Here is a 17,406-nt window from a genome sequence, read left to right as displayed (position 1 = left end):
GTTAACTCCATTTTTCTTCTTTTCTTTTCCTTCTTTGGAATGTCATCTTCACTGTATGTGGCCAAGCATTATCCTGATGAAAGAATATTTTTCGTCTTGAAACCAAAGTTGGTCATTTTCCTTCTAGCACTGCTCAAACTACTCACAGTAGATTTCCTTTGGAATTGTTTGGTTTCAGTTTAAAGTTTGAAAATGGATTAAACTTTTCTTAGGAGTAAAGATTATTTGTCAACATAACATGGCAGTCCTGCTTTAGGACGAATGTTGCTGTTATTTAGCCCCAGGAGGCATCGTCTCCAGCTGGCTGTACGACACGACCTGTGTCCTTATATTTTCGAACAAGGGAATCTAGCACCCCCACTCGGCTCAAAACAATATCTGTGTATCATGATTATTGTTTGAGCTGAGTGGGGGTGCTAGATTCCCTTGTTTGAAAATATAAGGACACAGATCGTGTCATACAGCCAGCTGGAGACGATGTCTCCTAGGGCTAAATTACAGCAACATTCGTCCTAAACCAGGACTGCCATGTTATGTCGGCAAATAATCTTTACCCCAAAGTACAGTTGCGGAATATCTCTCATTGTGAGATTTACAAATAGTAATTTTCTAAGTTTGATCTTGTAATCCAGTAGAAGACAGTAATGATATATTAATATCCATCCTTATTTTCATTTACTTTTTTACCTTCACAAAGGAGTCATTGAAATTAGAAATCAAAAACGATGATAACAGGACACCATTGCTTGAAGCTGTCGTTCAAGGGCACCTCGGAATAATGCACAAATTGATAACCAGGGGTGCAAAGATAAATGCTGTCGATAATGAAGGCAATAATTGTCTGCACCTCGCTATTAAAAGAAATGCATTTCATTCCGAGGAGGAACACATTGCTCTTTTAGATAAGGTAAGTTTTAAAATTGCTTGTGAATGTATTCAGGGGTTAGACAAAATAATGAGAACCCCTTCTTTCACTTTTGACATGTAATAGCTGTGGTGTATACTTGCGAGTAGATGTAAACGCCTTACCTCAGTTTTCCTTTCGTCTGTCTTTTGCGGTATCCGATCCTCGAAGCTTGCCCCGACCTGAAGAACACTAGGAATAGCAGCTGCTTCTCTCAAACTTAGACCGTCGCTTAGCACGTCCTCTCCTGACCACGACCCCGTTCGAAAAAAAAAGGGCACGAATCCCGATTGAGGCTCCCTCTGCCCTTCTTCCTCTTCCGGTGAACTCGCCCTTCCAATCAGCTCCCCAGTCACTGACGTCATACCACAATAGCGAACCAGTGTCATTGTATTGTTTTAAATAAATCAAGAAGAAAAAATTACATGTTGACATGGGATTTGATACTATTACCACGTAAAATTTGATTTGATTTGGTTGAGCCATTTGAGAATGCATTGGGAACAGACAGACAGATAGAGGGACACAGAATTTTAGATACATAGATTTTGTATTGTGATTGGCAAGTAAATACTCATTAAATATCATTGAACTTAATGTTAAACAATAATGTATGTTTTGTTCAATATAATGATCATAAATATTGTCTTAACGTAGAAAGTAAAGCAAAGACAAATAATAATGAGAAATGGACTCAGCTAGAGATGATGTAGAAACACAACGTTGTGTAATTAGTTTAATCACTGGATAAACAAGCTATATGAAGCTAGATGAAGTAGTTGAGACGTTGTGTAATTTGGGACATCAATAATGTGTATTTGTGCAATAATGTATTCATCATTTTATATTTCACCATTTGTAGTGCTGCACTGAACTTAAACTGGGAACGGAAAAAAGGCTCTCTGGTGTGGTGATTGCTAATTATTTAGCTCGACAGGGAGCCGACTTTCACTATAGAAACATAGACTGTTTAACTCCATTGGACCTCCTTCAAAAAGCAGATTTGAAAGAGAATTTAAGGATACTATTCCCATTAGAGTAAGTATTCATTGGCAATGACAAGATAAACCAATTCACTTTCTATTTCGTATATAATCATGTTTATATGTTTGCCTTGTTTTAATTCTACCAATACATTATATTGTCTCAGTGTCTTGATAAAAGAACACACAACAATAGTAAGAAGAACAATAAACAAAATCCAATTGTTAGGTGATCAAAGAAAGCACATTATTTTGATTACTTTCAAATGATTGGTTGTGTTGACAGTTATACCCCACTGTCCACCCCACCTACCCCCCTCCTTACTTCCCAATTTTAAAGATTTGTAAACAATGGGAAAATGTAGAACTAGATAATGAAGGGAATGAAAACATTTTGAAATTGTTACTTAGAAGTCTACCAACATTTTTTCCTGTCTCTTCTCTGCCCCTATCAGTCCTCATCATGTAAGCTATCTTGAGAAAAAAACATCTACAAATACATACAAACAGTATATAGATTCAGTAGATATGATACCACTTGATAAAATCAGAGCCAAGGTTCCAAAATCCACCATAAACTCACGATAAAGATACACGCGAGCAATGCAATGAACATATGAGAAATAGGCTGTAGTGGCGCGAAATTATAGCTGCCATTGAGGAAGTACTATCTGCGCATGCGCGAGGGACTTGCTTTCCCGGAAGCCCCTCGAGTGCGCATGCATAGTAAAACTAGTAGTTAAAGAGTTACTTTCGTTTTATAACTCAGTTGAGTGAGAGACCTTCGACGTGACAACACCTCGCTCCTCAACGAAGCACTCTTCACCACGATGCCATCGATGTGATAGCTACTTGCTCCTCTGGCATGCATCAAGGAAGCTCTTTACCTTCCAATTCCGATGACAACTGAATCAGCGGCTGCTAAGCTGAATGACACAGGATTTGTAAAACCAAGCATCATCCAAGAATAAAACTTATTTTTATTATGTTGTTAATTGTTCTACTGTATCTTCATATATAATTATGTTGAAAGGGGATAGAGAGAGACTAATGTCTCTATTGCAACTGTCAACCATTTACAAGGCATATATTTGCGTTGAATACAAAAGTATGTATCGTATATTTCATTATCAATTGATTTCACGCTTTGCATGACAAACATACTCTGTGATCTTCAGTTGAAAATAACATTTGAACATCTATTTTAAAAATATTCCCTAACATTAGCTCGTGTGCGTTTCTTACTTTAAAAGCCCCGCTCTGTTTAAAAGAAAACTATCATGAGTAAGAATAAATTTAAATTAAAAAGTATTATTACCATTATTGATGATATTAATCAGGTAATAATAAGGTGGCTAGCAATTTCACACCGTTACAGGCACAATATAAGGTAAATTTAGATTCAGTAGGGTATATATAAGGTTCAGTAGGGTATATATAGGGTCAATTTGGTAGTTGAACCATTTCCCACAGTCCTTCAATCGCAGAAACATTATGTACCTTTTATTGGCTTGAGATCGTCAAGAGGTTTGAGGTACATTGATGGTAGATAGAAACATTTACTGCATTCAAATCATCAACTAATTTTCAGGGCTTTTGTACACACGTATCATATATAATTCTCATGCCATTGTTCTATTTTAGAACAGAGATCTGTTTCGTTACATAGGTCCACCTTACATGAAGCTATAATAATTGTATCCTATCTGTCCATCCATACACTTCAAAACCAAATGAATAAGTATTGAGCACTTACTTGTTAAACAGATTGGATACAATAAAGTGTTTTATATATACACATATAATGAATGTATATTTAAAAAACAAACCTTGGTTCATATATATATTTCTTCAGAAGAAATAGAATATGCATTAAAAGTGAATTATATTTATGGAATATATGTAGCACACTGTGTATAATTCAGTTTTCGTGGTATATCAGAGCCTCAAGACATATGTTTATTAATATTTGTGTTGATATATATGTGTGTATGTATATGTCTGCATAACACTTATAAACGCATAAATTTCCCTGTATGCAATTGTTTAATTGTAGTGTCTCATAATATTTTGTACTGTAAATATGTACACAAATTAATATTTGTTATAAACGAATGTTTATATTTTTCTTCCTCAGATGTGTGTTTTGTGAAGATGAAGTGGCCACAGAGAAGTTCGTTCCATGTAAACATCTTTTGCTGTGTAAGAAATGCTGTCCCCGAAAGATACCAAAATGATGTCCTGTGTGTGGACAGAATATAACAGGCAAAACTAGTTTGGGTAAGAATATTATAATCATCTGTCTGTTTGTCTCAAAGACTTTATGGCATGGAATATTGTACTTCATATCCAGTTCTGCCTTAATCAAGCAGACTTTTGATAAAAGATGTTCCAGGTGTCTCTGTGATATTATATCTCTCATTACACCCGCTAAACATTGTCCTTGTCCAATTAGAAGACTTGTCACACTTCAAGATGGTTACTTTCTGCAACATAAGAATAATAAAGAATACTGAATTATAAATGGTGACTAAATATCAATAAATCTCCAAGGTTCTGTAAGTAAATGCTTAAGTTTTACTATTAATTGTGAGTGATTAGAGTGATTAATGATTTATCAATAGATTTGGAAGTTGGTAATTAAAAACAACGACACTTAAATGAATATCAGAGTGAGCCTTTATAAAGTAGGAGATTCAATAAGAAAATCTCAACTGAGGGTTTAGGGACCAACATTAAAGAGGAGACATCAAAAGGGTGGGGAAACTTTGATTGATGTATAGATTAGTATTCTTGAGAATCAGTTCTTCTGAACCGTTTCAAATATTTTCACAACCATAATGTGTGGATGACAAGTTTTATGTCGTTAATGAGGTTTTCTGTGAATGTATTGTATTAATTTAGGACACCAGACATCACCTCCTGTTCGACCTAATCTCACTTTCTGTTCGACCTGCTTTATTAAGAAGGATGAATGACATTGAAATATCTTCAGATATTTCTCCACATCTGATTGCATTCTGGAGAACTGTGAGGTGGGTAATTGAATTAAAGATTACTAGCAGTAACCAATAACAATGAGAGCAGGTGTATATATATATCTATCTTGAAGTTGTGTGTCGTATTTGAAGCTGGATCTTCGATGCACAACTTGGTTGACATTGGAATTAAGTAGATGAGACGAAAGTTGATTAGAGAAGTCTAGAGGTGAAATATATGAAAAACAATACAAAACTAAGAGAAAATCTGATATCAGGTGATAAATGAGATAATTACAGAATTATATGAATTGTTGGATGCCTTAAGAGACAGAGAAGGTTTAGTCTATTCCTTTGTGGGCCTCAATATTGAAACATTACTCGCTAACGCTGTAGAAATTACCAAAATGTTGTCCAAAAGCCTATTGGTCACCATTTGACCAATACTCCCCCGTAACAATAAAATATAGATCATAAATAAGGAGAAAGAAACTTTACTACAAAGTCTTAAAAAATTTGGAAATATATTTTTCAGTTGTTTTACAGTCATCGAGGAGGGAAGTCCAGATATTGGCAGAATCAGTTGGTAAGTATAAAATAACTGTACCTAATTATGTTAGTCAACATTACTTCATAAGGAGTATAGGGGTGTGGTGTCCCGGTTTCTTTGGCATATATATATTCCTCCCTGGGCTGAAAGCTAGCCCATTGTGAGATTATTAATTTTCACAAGCCGAGTGGTCTGGGTCAATGTGGAATGAAATGTTTTGCTCAAGAACACCATGCGTTGCCCAGTCAAGGAATTGAAACCACAATCTTAATGTCCTGAATCGAACACCTTAGCCTCTAAGTTATGCGCCTTCTCTTACTGTACCTAATCGATTTCTATAAATTTTACCTTCACCTGAGCTATTTTATTTGACCGAATGACTGACAACAGGTTCCGTTCATTTGAGAGGTTAGCTCTAAAGTAATTGTATTAAAGATATTAGTGAAAATTCATAACATCGAGTCTAGCATGGTTTGTAAAATGGATAAATTAGAAAATCCAATAGAGTTGATATTATCTTTTCGAACAGGGAACTAAAAAATATGTTGTTTTTGTGTAAGTTGAAGATAAAGATTTTGTTTCTTTCTTCTCCTAATTTCCTGACTAAGTTTTCCGATAGATTATTGTTGTTGTTGTTGCTAGCTATCCAGATATTTGTTGTAACATGTTGTCTCCTGTTGAGGAAGAGAAGATACCCAGAACGTCTCCGGTCACAATATGTACCATTCTTATACGGTATTAACTCTGTATAACAATATTGCTTTTAAATCTTGACTCAAGGCCAGCAAGTTCAGGGCAGGGTGTAAGATAATTAAAGGAAACCCAGGGCTTAACTGGTACTTGTTTTTTCCACCCTGAGAGGATGAAAGGCAAAGTCAACTTAGGTGGAATTTGAACTCAGAACATTAAACCGCAAGAAATGCTGTTAAGCATTTTCTCCAACGATTCTGCCAGTTGACTGATTTACTTTATATGAAATTATTAATTTCAAACATTAATTTAATGTCTGCAAGTCTGGAGAAAGGGGTCAGTTGATTACATTCACTCCCATTACTCATCACTTGTATGTGTGTGTGTGTGATGTAAACTTATTTTGTCATAGCATCGTCTTGTACCCTCACCTTACATTTTACATTTTCTTACCTTCTTTGTAATTACTATTGTTTTACTTGTGTACAGGACCACATCCTCACAAACTGGGGCTATTCACCTCTATAGCCTAGTAAGGTCCACATGACAGTGTGTTGGCTTCATTCCATAGAAAACAATATGTTGTGAAACGTTTCTGCTTATTTATGTGACACTCACTCGATATATTTTATAATCCATGATAGTGATATCTTTTATATTTCGTAAGAAAATGACTCTCCCCAGACACAACAGGATATTTTTTATAAATTGATCTTAATTAGCATTAGTGATAATTGTGGTAAAGTAGTGGTGGTGGTGGCGGAGTGGGGTGTGAGTATGGTTACATATTCTTTGTGATAGTGTGACAACGACATCAAAAAGATGTCTGTTAGTTAAAGCCTTCTGCAAGGGTGTGTATTTTGTGTCCTCAAAGTTGCCGGTAACGGGGTTTTCACTCTCTGGGGAGAAACTTTGACTGATCTATAAAGATATCCTATATTCTTGAGAACCAGTTGTTTTTGTGCCATTTCAGATATTCCCACTGCAATGATATATGGATGAACAGTTACTTATATGTAGTTAATGAGGTTTTGTGCAAGTGTATAGTGTTTAGGACACCACCTGTTACCATTTTCTGCTCCACCTGCTTAGAACTAATCATTGCTCACTTTTAAAGGAGACTTCAAGTATTTCCTGAATCAGATGGCATTTTGGTGAACTGTGACACAGGCAATTGAAATTAAAGCTTATCAGAGGCAACATTTAACAAAGAGAGCAGATCCTACTTGAAGTGGTGTGTCATGTGTTCTTGGCAGGATCCTTGATGCACAACATTGTTGACATTGGAACTAAGCAGAAGATAAGCTGAATGTTGGTTAGTAAAGTCTGGAGGCAGGAGGACAATAACGTGTCATAGATTTGACACAGATATAAGAAACGAAAGACAGAACTAAGAGATAAACAGTCTTATCAGGTGATAATTAAATGAAATATTTGCAACAATGTTAGATTAATTAAGGATGTCTTGATAAAAAGCGAAGATTCAGGAACGTTAGTCTATTTGGTTGTAGATCTAAATTTGGTACTATTAATGTGACCATGATAGAAAGCATAAAAATGATGGCCAAAGAATAGGGGTCACCAGTTGACCATTGATGGTAGAAATATCTCACAATAATAAAATATAGATTATTAATAATAAATACTATTAAATGTAAAACTTGGAAATATTTTTTCAGTGTCTCTAATGTTTGAGGACAAGGGTGTACAGACTGATTCCCAGCCAGTACAGTCCACATACCAGCAAGTTGGTGAGTATCAAATAACAGCCCCTAATTGATTTCTATAAGGGTTACTTACTTCACCTGGGAATATTGTGTATGAAAGAACAACTTAAACCAAGTTCCATTTCTACTTTCCAATTGAAAGATTAAGCTGTATAATACTTCTATTAAAGATATCGATTTACTGAAAGGTAAATCGATATCTTTGTTGTTGGTGATAATGTTTAAATTAGAGAATTCAATAGAGTTAATTTTGTCTTTTGATCATCGGAACTAATGATGTAAGTGTAAACAGGTGAGTTAATTAGGTTTCACATTTTTAATGTTTATTGAGGAATTGTTATTGTTGTTTTTTAAGCAGATGTCTCTCATAAGTTGGAAGAATTACAATGAAAGAGATGGCATGAAAATACCATATAATAGATCTGACCTAGATATAAGAAAGAAAAGGCAAAGCTAAGAGAAAAAAAACAGTGTTATCAAGTGACCACCCTGGCACTGAGAGTAAATCTGTCATTTTGTTTATTAAAAATTGTCTGTCCAAGTAGAAGACTTTGGTTTCATTCTTGGACAACCATTGTCACACACACACACACACACACACTCCCTCTCTCTCTCTTACACATTCTCTCTCTCTCTCTTACACATTCTCTCTCTCTCTCTTACACATTCTCTCTCTCTCTCTTTCTCTCTATCGCCCTTTCCTCAAGATAAATACTTGTTGCAAGATATAATACAATAAATGATATCGTCCTTTATCATCTGATTTTCAAGCTGCCCTGCATTGGCTGTGTCATCCGTGATCAAATCAGTTTTTATTCAGAGTTACCACCCACCCACTTTAGTTGAGGAACACATCTCACTTACACATTCCAGCTTTTCGAAGGTCGTATGCTCTTCCTAACACCATCCACTTTATAAATTGTCCTGGGTGCAATTTATTGTGCCTAAAGTAATAGAAAGTTTGTAATGTCTACAAGAATATTAAACGCTCTCCTTTAATTTATACAAAGAAATATCAGATGCTTTGAAAGAACCCTTAAGAACCCTTACAGGTTACTAGGAGGCTGTTTGCAGATGCTGAGGGTGGCAGGTAGAAATGTACTGAAAATGAACTGAACAAGCATATAGATAATACCTACAATGACCCTAAAGCGGGATCAACTGTTCCCACTTGTGGATGGTTTGAAAAACACCGAAGGATCAAATATTTCAGGGGGTGATGGTGTGCCATACAACGTGTACAAGTATTGTACTCAATTATGGTATAAGCTTTTCCTCCTACGTTGAGAGCTGGAGTATAAAGGTGGCCTGGTTAATGACTGGTGCAAGGTAGAATGAGTTTACTGACCAAACAAAGCTGATCCGGGACCGATCGTCCAGTTCGATCGACATTCTTTTGTCTAGAATGTAAATGGCAAGATTCACATGGGTGTACTTGCTAAGAGATCAGATATATATATCTACAAAATAATGGCTGAGAGAAAGTGTGCAGAAGGCTGGCATCTCTGGAACCCTTATAAGTAGAACATGGATTTTCAGTCTGGGATGATACAAAGAAGATACAAAGGAAAATTAAAAGGGATTTGAATGTCTTATGGCTTGAGCTGGTCGAAGCTTTTGGCCTTCCGCGATGCAGTTGATGTCTCTAATCAATTGTTGATGGATGCAATGAATCTGATGAGGAGCTGCTAAAACAATTTCAATATGAAGTTTGCGACAAAATATTTCACAAAAGACTGCTATCGTCTTGAAATCGGAATTGCTGTAGATTGCACAATAAAAGTCATTTGGTTTGTGCCTGTTATGGAGATGTTCCTTTGATCAGGAGAGATGGACGATTCAAGTGAAATCACCTAAGAAGGTATCCATGGATGACATAACAATACCATGTAATAGATTTGGCACAGATATAAGAAATGAAAGACAAAACTAAGGAGAAACAGTTTCATCAAGTGATAATTAAATGAGATAATTGCTACATTATTTGATGGTGAATGTAGGATGTCTTAATAGAGAGCAGTTTAGGAAGGTTAGTCTATTTAGTTGTGGACCTAAGTGTTGAGCTATTCCATGGGACCAGGAAAGAAAGTATAAAAATAATGACCAAAACCATAGTGGTCACCAGCTGACCATTGATGAGAGGAATGTCTTACAGTAATAAAATAAAGACCATTTAACAGGAAGAGAGACATTATACTATGAAGTGTAAAATTTGGAAATATTTATTTCAGAATCCCTAAACCTGGGTGACAAGCATCTTCATAATGTAGCAAAGAACTTAGGGATTAAATGGCAGCAAGTTGGTGAGTATAAAATACTTAATTGATTTCTATACATTTTGCCATCACTTGAGATTTTTGTTTGTTAGAATGACAGAGAACAGGTTCCATTCCTAATTTCCTATTGAATGGTTAGCAAAAGATATTACCGAAATTTCACCGAGGCTGGTAAAATAGATAAATTAGAAGATACACAAGAGTTAATATTGTCGTTTGAAACAGGTAACTAAATTATATGTATGTATGTATGCATGTATGTATGTATGTATGTGAGTTTTTAATACATTTTCCCACATTCAATGCAATATTGCACTTTACATCTACACATCAAACGCTCTGCACTTCATCTGGAAACAGAATCACTTAAATGCAAATAGACACAACAGCTCTCTCTCTCTCTCTCTCTCTCTCTCTCTCTGGACAAGTTTGCAGATCAGCTTCTATGCTTTCAGTATAGTCTCCACCACTTCTAATTATATCTGTTATGTAACAGAAACCACCAATTATCCAGTAACACAGTCACATGATTAGAATGTCATAGAAAAGAATCACAAGACGGGTTCTTCAAGCTGAGCTAACTGAGAGGAGACGTAGGGGTAGATCGAGACTAGATTGTTGGATAAAATCCATAGTTTCAATTGGTCATGTTTGAGAATGGATTCAGAAAAGCTTCTGATAGGACCCGATGAAGGAGGTTCCTAAAGACTCTAACCCTGCAACCCTCCTCTGAATACAGGGCAGAGAAAATGGATGGATGGATGGATCAATTAATGTAACTGTTGGTCTTTATAGATTCTTGAGGCTCTCATCCACAGAAACACTTCTCCTTCCTGTTGTTTACCAGAAATTTCCTCGTCTAACATTCAATTAATTATTTTAAAAATGTGTTTTCTCCATTTCCATCATTTATTTCAGCGTGTTTTTTTTGAAAAATCTTTTTGTCAACATCTTTAGAAATAGAGATCGATGTCTTCCATTTTCCATGTTTCTTAAGTATTTCTCATCCCTCTAATCACATAATTTCTTTGTTATATTCGTAACAACCTATCGGTCATATCGTTGCAATTATTTTTTGTATTGTATTTTTTGCAGGAAGAGAATTAGGAATTAAACAAGTTCAATTGGATATTATCCAGTACAATAACCCTTATGATGTTGTAGAACAAACTTTCCAGATGCTCCATAAATGGTTTCAGAGTTGTGATCCAGCGAAACGTACACTTGGAACTTTAAAGGAAGCTCTTACTGAAACGGAGTGTTTCGATGCTCTTGAACACCTATCATCAGACGTAAACTGAATTTCTGTGTGAATTGTCACTGTTGTCCAGCCCCAAGTCTACCTTTGACAAACAGAGACCTACACGCAAATGCCATCCGTCCAGGACCATCCTGTCTCTTTCCTAAAACCACATTGTCTAACGTATCCTTTAAGGTGATAAGATGTGAATTGAGTAGGATTCGGCTACTAATTCTAGCAAATTTGTCTACTACATGGAGACTCCTTTTTCTTAGAGATTAACCTTTGGAAATAAAGATAAACTTTGAAATTTCATTTGTTGTTGATGTTGTTGTAAGTCCCTGTATCTCTCGAAACTTCTCCATTGTTATTTCAGCAGTTTTAATATCTTGTGGATTTCTTAACAAAAGGAAATGTGCAAATCCATTTTATAAAGCTTGCTTAAAAGCATATTTTGTTTTCGAGTAGAACCTCCTTGCAGACACAATTGTCAGTAAATATATGGTTTCTATTTCTTGCAATCAGTATTATTATATTACAAGCATTCCATATGAACTCAACGAATGCTAAAATAAGATCTGGCTCAAAATTGTGTTCATGGTAATACTTCTATTTGCACAAAGAACACATGTATAATTTTAGGGTAAACTCCAAAAGATTTCAAAGACATGCCCCACCAAAATTTGAGGGCCAAGCCCCTTGTAGAACATGAATGTCAATTTATACAAAATCCAGTGCTGAAAATCTTTAAAACTAATCTTAGGCCAAATAGCTTGAATTAACAATGAAGGAGATGAAAAAAACAAGTTGAAATTTGAAATGGATAAAGTATGGATATATACATTCCTGCATTACAAGTTTTCTTTCTTTGTTTAATTGCTCAAATGGTGAAATTACGAGGCAAAACTGGTCAAAAGACTGAGTTGTTTTCACCTCCAGCCATTTTCAGAGGCGTCCTCTGAATATCGTTTACGCCTTGTACATTGTCAGTCTTCCTATCATGGAGAGATTAGTCCTGAAATTGAAGAAACTCAGTAGAAGTTTGCTATTATTATGCCTCTTGGTCCCATCAGGGTCCCTTGGATATTGATTGTTTTTACATTTTCACCTATGAAAAGATTCTCTCTTTCTCTTTCTCTCCCTCTTTCTAGCTGTAATGCGTCATCCTGGATTTGTTCTTTTCATTCGACTGCGGTCAGGCTGGGGCATTGTCTTAAAGAATTTTTCGTCATCAACATTATCATTATCGTTTAATGTTCGCCTTTCCTACAGGCATGGGTTGGACAGTTTGACAGCATTTGGCCAGCAGAAAGAGCTGCTGTCCCGGCATCATTTCTGGCTTGATACAGTTTCTACGGCTGGTTACCCATTCTAACGCCAACCACTTTACAGAGTATACCTGGGTGCATTGACGTGGCACCGGTGCAGCTGCGTCAGCACCTACGAGCCCACAAGATTGTGTACGCTCAACTTAAAAGGGATGCGGGGGAAACACACGATTTTAATTCGCTTGACGAATCTTTTCAAGTATAGCAAACTGACCGGTGTCATCCCTTCTGCGAGGCCCAACGTCGTCAGATCCTTTCTCACCAGTAAAGATACAATCAGCTGTGCCCCTGGAGGAACGAAAAACACACTGACACTCAGACACTATATTTGGAACTACGAAGGTATTTAAATGTTCTAACAAAATGTGGGCAAGTACCTTTCCAACGACAGACAAAGGTGAAATCCCATGAAAATCACCACACAGATCCTTTGGCCCCTGATTTATACAAGGAGACTAAAATGGCATCAATCCATTCTTGAGACACTTTCTCAGTTCTCCAACAGTGACAAATTAATATATTTAAGAGTTCAAACATTTTGTCACCCCCATATTTCAAGACTTCTGCACAGATTCCATCAGACCCTGGAGACTTATTTGTTATTCAGCTTATTCACAGCTAAATAAATGTCGTTTAGAGTTGGTTCTAATGCCATCTCTTCTATAACTGGAAGGTGTTCAATTTTTTCTATCGTCCTCATGTCAGCAGATGATGGTCTATTCAGAAGTGCAGGAAACTGTTCTACCCAACACTTATGAATAGAAGCAAACGTCCATTTGCTGTTCTCACTGGAGCTACTGAGGAAGATTTGGGGCCATATCATAAGAGTAGAAACGCTTGGCATCCTTTCTATCAGCTGCTTCTTGTACCCCTTTTGCTCTATTATTCCACCATTCCTGTTTAATTTTCCTTTGAGCTGTCCCCTCATGCTCAATCCTTCTCCACCTTCTATGGTCAATAGCTATGCCCGCCCATGTATCAGGAAGCCATCAGCAAGTCTTTACATCTCTTTTTTGGTTTATGTGGAGGTCGTTCTCCTTTAGCTAACTCTCCATAAAAGAGTTGTTTTGGCATCCTTGAATCCTTCATCCTGACCAGATGACCACTCCATCTGAGCCTTTGCTTCAACACAAGAGCTTCTACACTTTCACACCGAGAGTTTTCCAATATTTCAAGATCACTGATGCGGTCCTCCTACTTAATGCCACAGATCCGTCTGAGACACATCTGATGGAAACGTTCCAGTTGTTTAAGGTGGTATGGATATGTGACCCAGGTCTGGCAGGCATAAAGAAGAGAAGAGAGTACACACACCTTGTACACCTTTATCTTTGTCTTCCTGCATATGTCTCGCCGACCCCAGAGACGCCATTCTAGCCTTCCGAAAGCATCACTTGCTTTCCTAATTCTGTATGGAATTTCATTGTCCAAATTGCCATATCTATTAACAGTGCTTCCCAGGTAGACAAACTGATCGACTACACCAAGTCTTCTACCATACACATAGATATTTGGTTCAATGTACTGCTTACCAGGGGCAGGTTGGTACATGACAGCAGATTTCTTGAGACTGACTGTCATCCCTAAGGCAGTGCAAGCATCAGAGAATGCATACAAAATGCGTTGCATATCAATCTCTGTGTGCATTGCTAGATCATAATCATCTGCATACAAAAGGTCTCTTATGATATTGGTAAATACCTTTGTTTTTGCAGCAAAGCGCCTGATATTAAATATGCTGCCAGAGGTTCGATAATGGATGTAAACACCACATCTGCAATTTCTGAACGCAATACAGAAAACCATCGCAAAATATATGGCAAATAGGGTCAGTGCTAGAATATCCCCCTGTTTCACTCCATTTTGTATTGAGATGGGCTCCGACATTTTACCTCTAACATTAACCCTACCCTTCATGTCGTCATGAAAAGACTTTACCACAGCAAGGAACTTTTCAGGACGACCAAGTTTCTGGAGGACTTTCCACAGTGCTTTTCTATCAACTGTATCGAAGGCCTTTGTCAGATTGACAAAAACCTGATATAAATCCAGACCCTGTTCCACACCCTTCTCCTGAAGCTGTCTAGCTGAGAAGATCACATCAGCAGTGCCGCGTCCCACACGAAAGCCAGATTGACTTTCTGGAAGAACACAATCTGCAACGTGTTTCAGCAGATGGTCCAGAAGTACCCTGCATAAAACTTTTCCCACGACAGAAAGCAATGATATTCCCCTGTAGTTACCACAATCATTCCTGTTGCCCTTTCCCTTATATAAGACCACCGTTACTGTATCTCTCCAGTCCTCAGGTACAGATTCACTATCCCATATCCTGCCAAACAAGAAGTGAAGTTGCTGCAGAAGTTTCTCACCACCATGCTGCAACAACTCTGCATGAATGCCATCCAAACCCGGAGACCTCCCATTATTCATCCTTGAGACAGCCACTGCAACTTCTTCCAGCATTGGTGGTTCCACAAGAGCCGCCCTCACAGGTTATTCAGGGATGAGACTGAGAACATCCTCACTAACTACAGACTGCTGATTCAAGAGTTCATCAAAGTGTTCTCGCCACCTTTGCAGAATTCCTTGTGAATCACGAAGAAGTTCTTTACCATCCCTGCTTCGAAGTGGTGTCATCAGAGAAGAAGTCGGTCCATAAACTTCTCACAAGAGACCATATAACAGCTTTGAGTTATTGGAATCCGATGCCGCCTGTATCTCATCAGCCTTCTTACTCCACCAGGTATCCCTCACCTGAGAGAGCCTCCGCCTCACACGTGATTTCACATCCTTGAGTTCCCTATGCAACACATCTCTCTCCTGTGGCTTTGCTGACAAATGGCGTGACAAAGTATGTCTTTTATCAGCCAATAAATCATCTATTATGTTCATCATTTTCTTTAAACCAATCTTGTATCAATCCCAGAACTTTCCTGCCTATATCATAAAATGACTTTTTAAGGGTCGGCCAATCCTCACCAATATCTGCAACATTCATTTCCTCTCGTAAAGTACTCTTCACACTGTTACACCTAAAACGAGCAACATTCAGTCTTTGAGGTAGGGTAATCCCTGCAGCCCAGATTTTACATTTTGTGATTAATTTCACTTTTGCGCATATCAGGCGGTGGTCAGTCCAACACTCAGCCCCACGAACAACACCGCACATCTCGTCTGTCACACACCCTAACAAGGATGTAATCCAGAATATGCTATTCTTTAGACGCAGGGTGCATCCATGTGGTCTTAAACTTATTCTTTTGTTGAAACATGGTATTGGTAACACACAGACGCAGCTCCTCGCACATCTGCAACAGAAGCATACCATTACTATTACACTTCCCCACCCTATGCTTTCCAATTACTGTCCATGTGTTAAAATCCCTCCCCATTCTAGCATTAAAGTCACCCAGTACGATGACTTTGTCTGCCCGGGGGATGTATATTACGTGCCACCTGCACAGGAGCCAGTCCGTCGGCACTGGCAACGATCTCGCTCGAATGTATTTTCACGTGCCACCGGCACAAGTGCCAGGGAGGCGACGTTGGTAACGATCAACGGCCACGCAAAATTTAAAAAAAAAACAGATTCGAAATTGATTGTTGCATAACAAAATATAATAGCAGAGTGTAAACCTGTATTATATTGAATGAAATCACGGTGACAACGTGACTGACAACGTGACAGACAACTCGGGTGTGGCAGGATTAGATGACGATATGAATTTACCCCAGGTGTGTCCATTATTCTCTTCTCGTTATTTTACCAAAAATCATCCCGTCTAAAATTAACCACGGTTCTCTTTATGGTGTTTTGTGCATGTGTATGTGATATTGTTGGCGTTGTCATTGTTGCTGTCATCACTCCCATTTTGCTGAGCAATTGACAGTATTGCAGCCTCAGATATATCGTCCCGGATATACTACAACTACATACTGCACTGGTTAGGTGGTTGGTGGGTGAAATGAGGCCACGTCTACCTGTTGCGCTATTTCAAGTGAACACTTGATTTTTAGAAGTGAGTTTTAATCCTAGGTGGTGTTTAGCTCTCGGATAATCTCTAACCAAGAATACATTCTAGCCATAACCATATATATATATATATATATATATATATATATATATATATATATATATATATATATATATATATATATATATATATATATTTATATATATATATATATATATATACACACTTTATTTAAAAGCAGCAGAAATATAACAAAAAAGTGTTACTCGGAGTTTCACGTTCCCGTTCATCGGACAGTTTTGTTAGAAATGGGACTCTCCCATATTACTCTCCCATTTCTAACAAAACTGTCCAACGAACGAGAACGTGAAACTCCGAGTAACAGTTTTTTTGTTATATTTCTGCTGCTTTTAAATAAACCATATTACTCTACTTCTTGTATTTGAGTACTCCTTTTTTTCCCACCTTGTTGCACATTCTATGTGCTTACTCCAGTATATATATATATATATATATATATATATATATATATATATATATATATATATATATATATATATATATTAAGGATGGGATTTTTTCCCCATATAAAAAAGTAGACAAAATAAATAAAGATTGGTTTAGAAACATGAAACTTTTGTATGGAAACGGGTGGACTGATTTTGGTGGTGGTGGCCACGCTGGAGATGATGTAAACAAAGAAAGAGAAAGAAAGAATGTAGCAATGGATAGGAGGTGCGGGAGAGAGATATT

At 37.2% G+C, this 17,406-nt stretch overlaps 2 protein-coding genes and 1 long non-coding RNA gene across 6 annotated transcripts in view; all 3 read left to right on the top strand.

Moving 5' to 3' along the window:
- Window positions 1-773, top strand: part of LOC106873773 (uncharacterized) — a 50,117-nt gene extending 49,344 nt beyond the window's left edge. For all 3 annotated transcript variants that reach the window (XM_089345302.1, XM_089345301.1, XM_089345303.1), the window contains exon 8: window positions 698-773. The gene's annotated coding sequence lies outside the window, so the exon portion shown is untranslated. The remainder of the gene's footprint in view (window positions 1-697) is intronic.
- A 1,084-nt stretch (window positions 774-1,857) lies between these two features.
- LOC149130291 (receptor-interacting serine/threonine-protein kinase 1-like) lies at window positions 1,858-11,663 on the top strand. Of its 2 annotated transcripts, none has more exons than XM_089345310.1 (5): window positions 1,858-1,942; window positions 5,401-5,451; window positions 7,785-7,856; window positions 10,064-10,135; window positions 11,204-11,663. In XM_089345310.1, the coding sequence occupies exons 3-5, from the start codon at window positions 7,793-7,795 to the stop codon at window positions 11,407-11,409; spliced, it is 342 nt and encodes a 113-aa protein (XP_089201436.1). In that variant the 5' UTR covers window positions 1,858-1,942; window positions 5,401-5,451; window positions 7,785-7,792; the 3' UTR covers window positions 11,410-11,663. The 2 variants fall into 2 exon arrangements, with proteins under 2 accessions (XP_089201436.1, XP_089201435.1); XM_089345309.1 differs by lacking the exon at window positions 1,858-1,942 and adding an exon at window positions 4,080-4,167.
- A 4,632-nt stretch (window positions 11,664-16,295) lies between these two features.
- LOC149130290 (uncharacterized) overlaps window positions 16,296-17,406 on the top strand; it is a 9,159-nt gene continuing 8,048 nt past the window's right edge. Inside the window, exon 1 of the long non-coding RNA XR_016238961.1 lies at window positions 16,296-16,414. This is a non-coding gene — a long non-coding RNA (uncharacterized LOC149130290). The remainder of the gene's footprint in view (window positions 16,415-17,406) is intronic.

Source organism: Octopus bimaculoides, chromosome 29 (assembly GCF_046866305.1).
Source record: "Octopus bimaculoides isolate indiv1 chromosome 29, ASM4686630v1, whole genome shotgun sequence".
Lineage (NCBI taxonomy): Eukaryota > Metazoa > Mollusca > Cephalopoda > Octopoda > Octopodidae > Octopus > Octopus bimaculoides.
The sequence above is the reverse complement of the archived record's forward strand: the minus strand, read 5'-3'. Positions and strand labels throughout refer to the sequence as shown.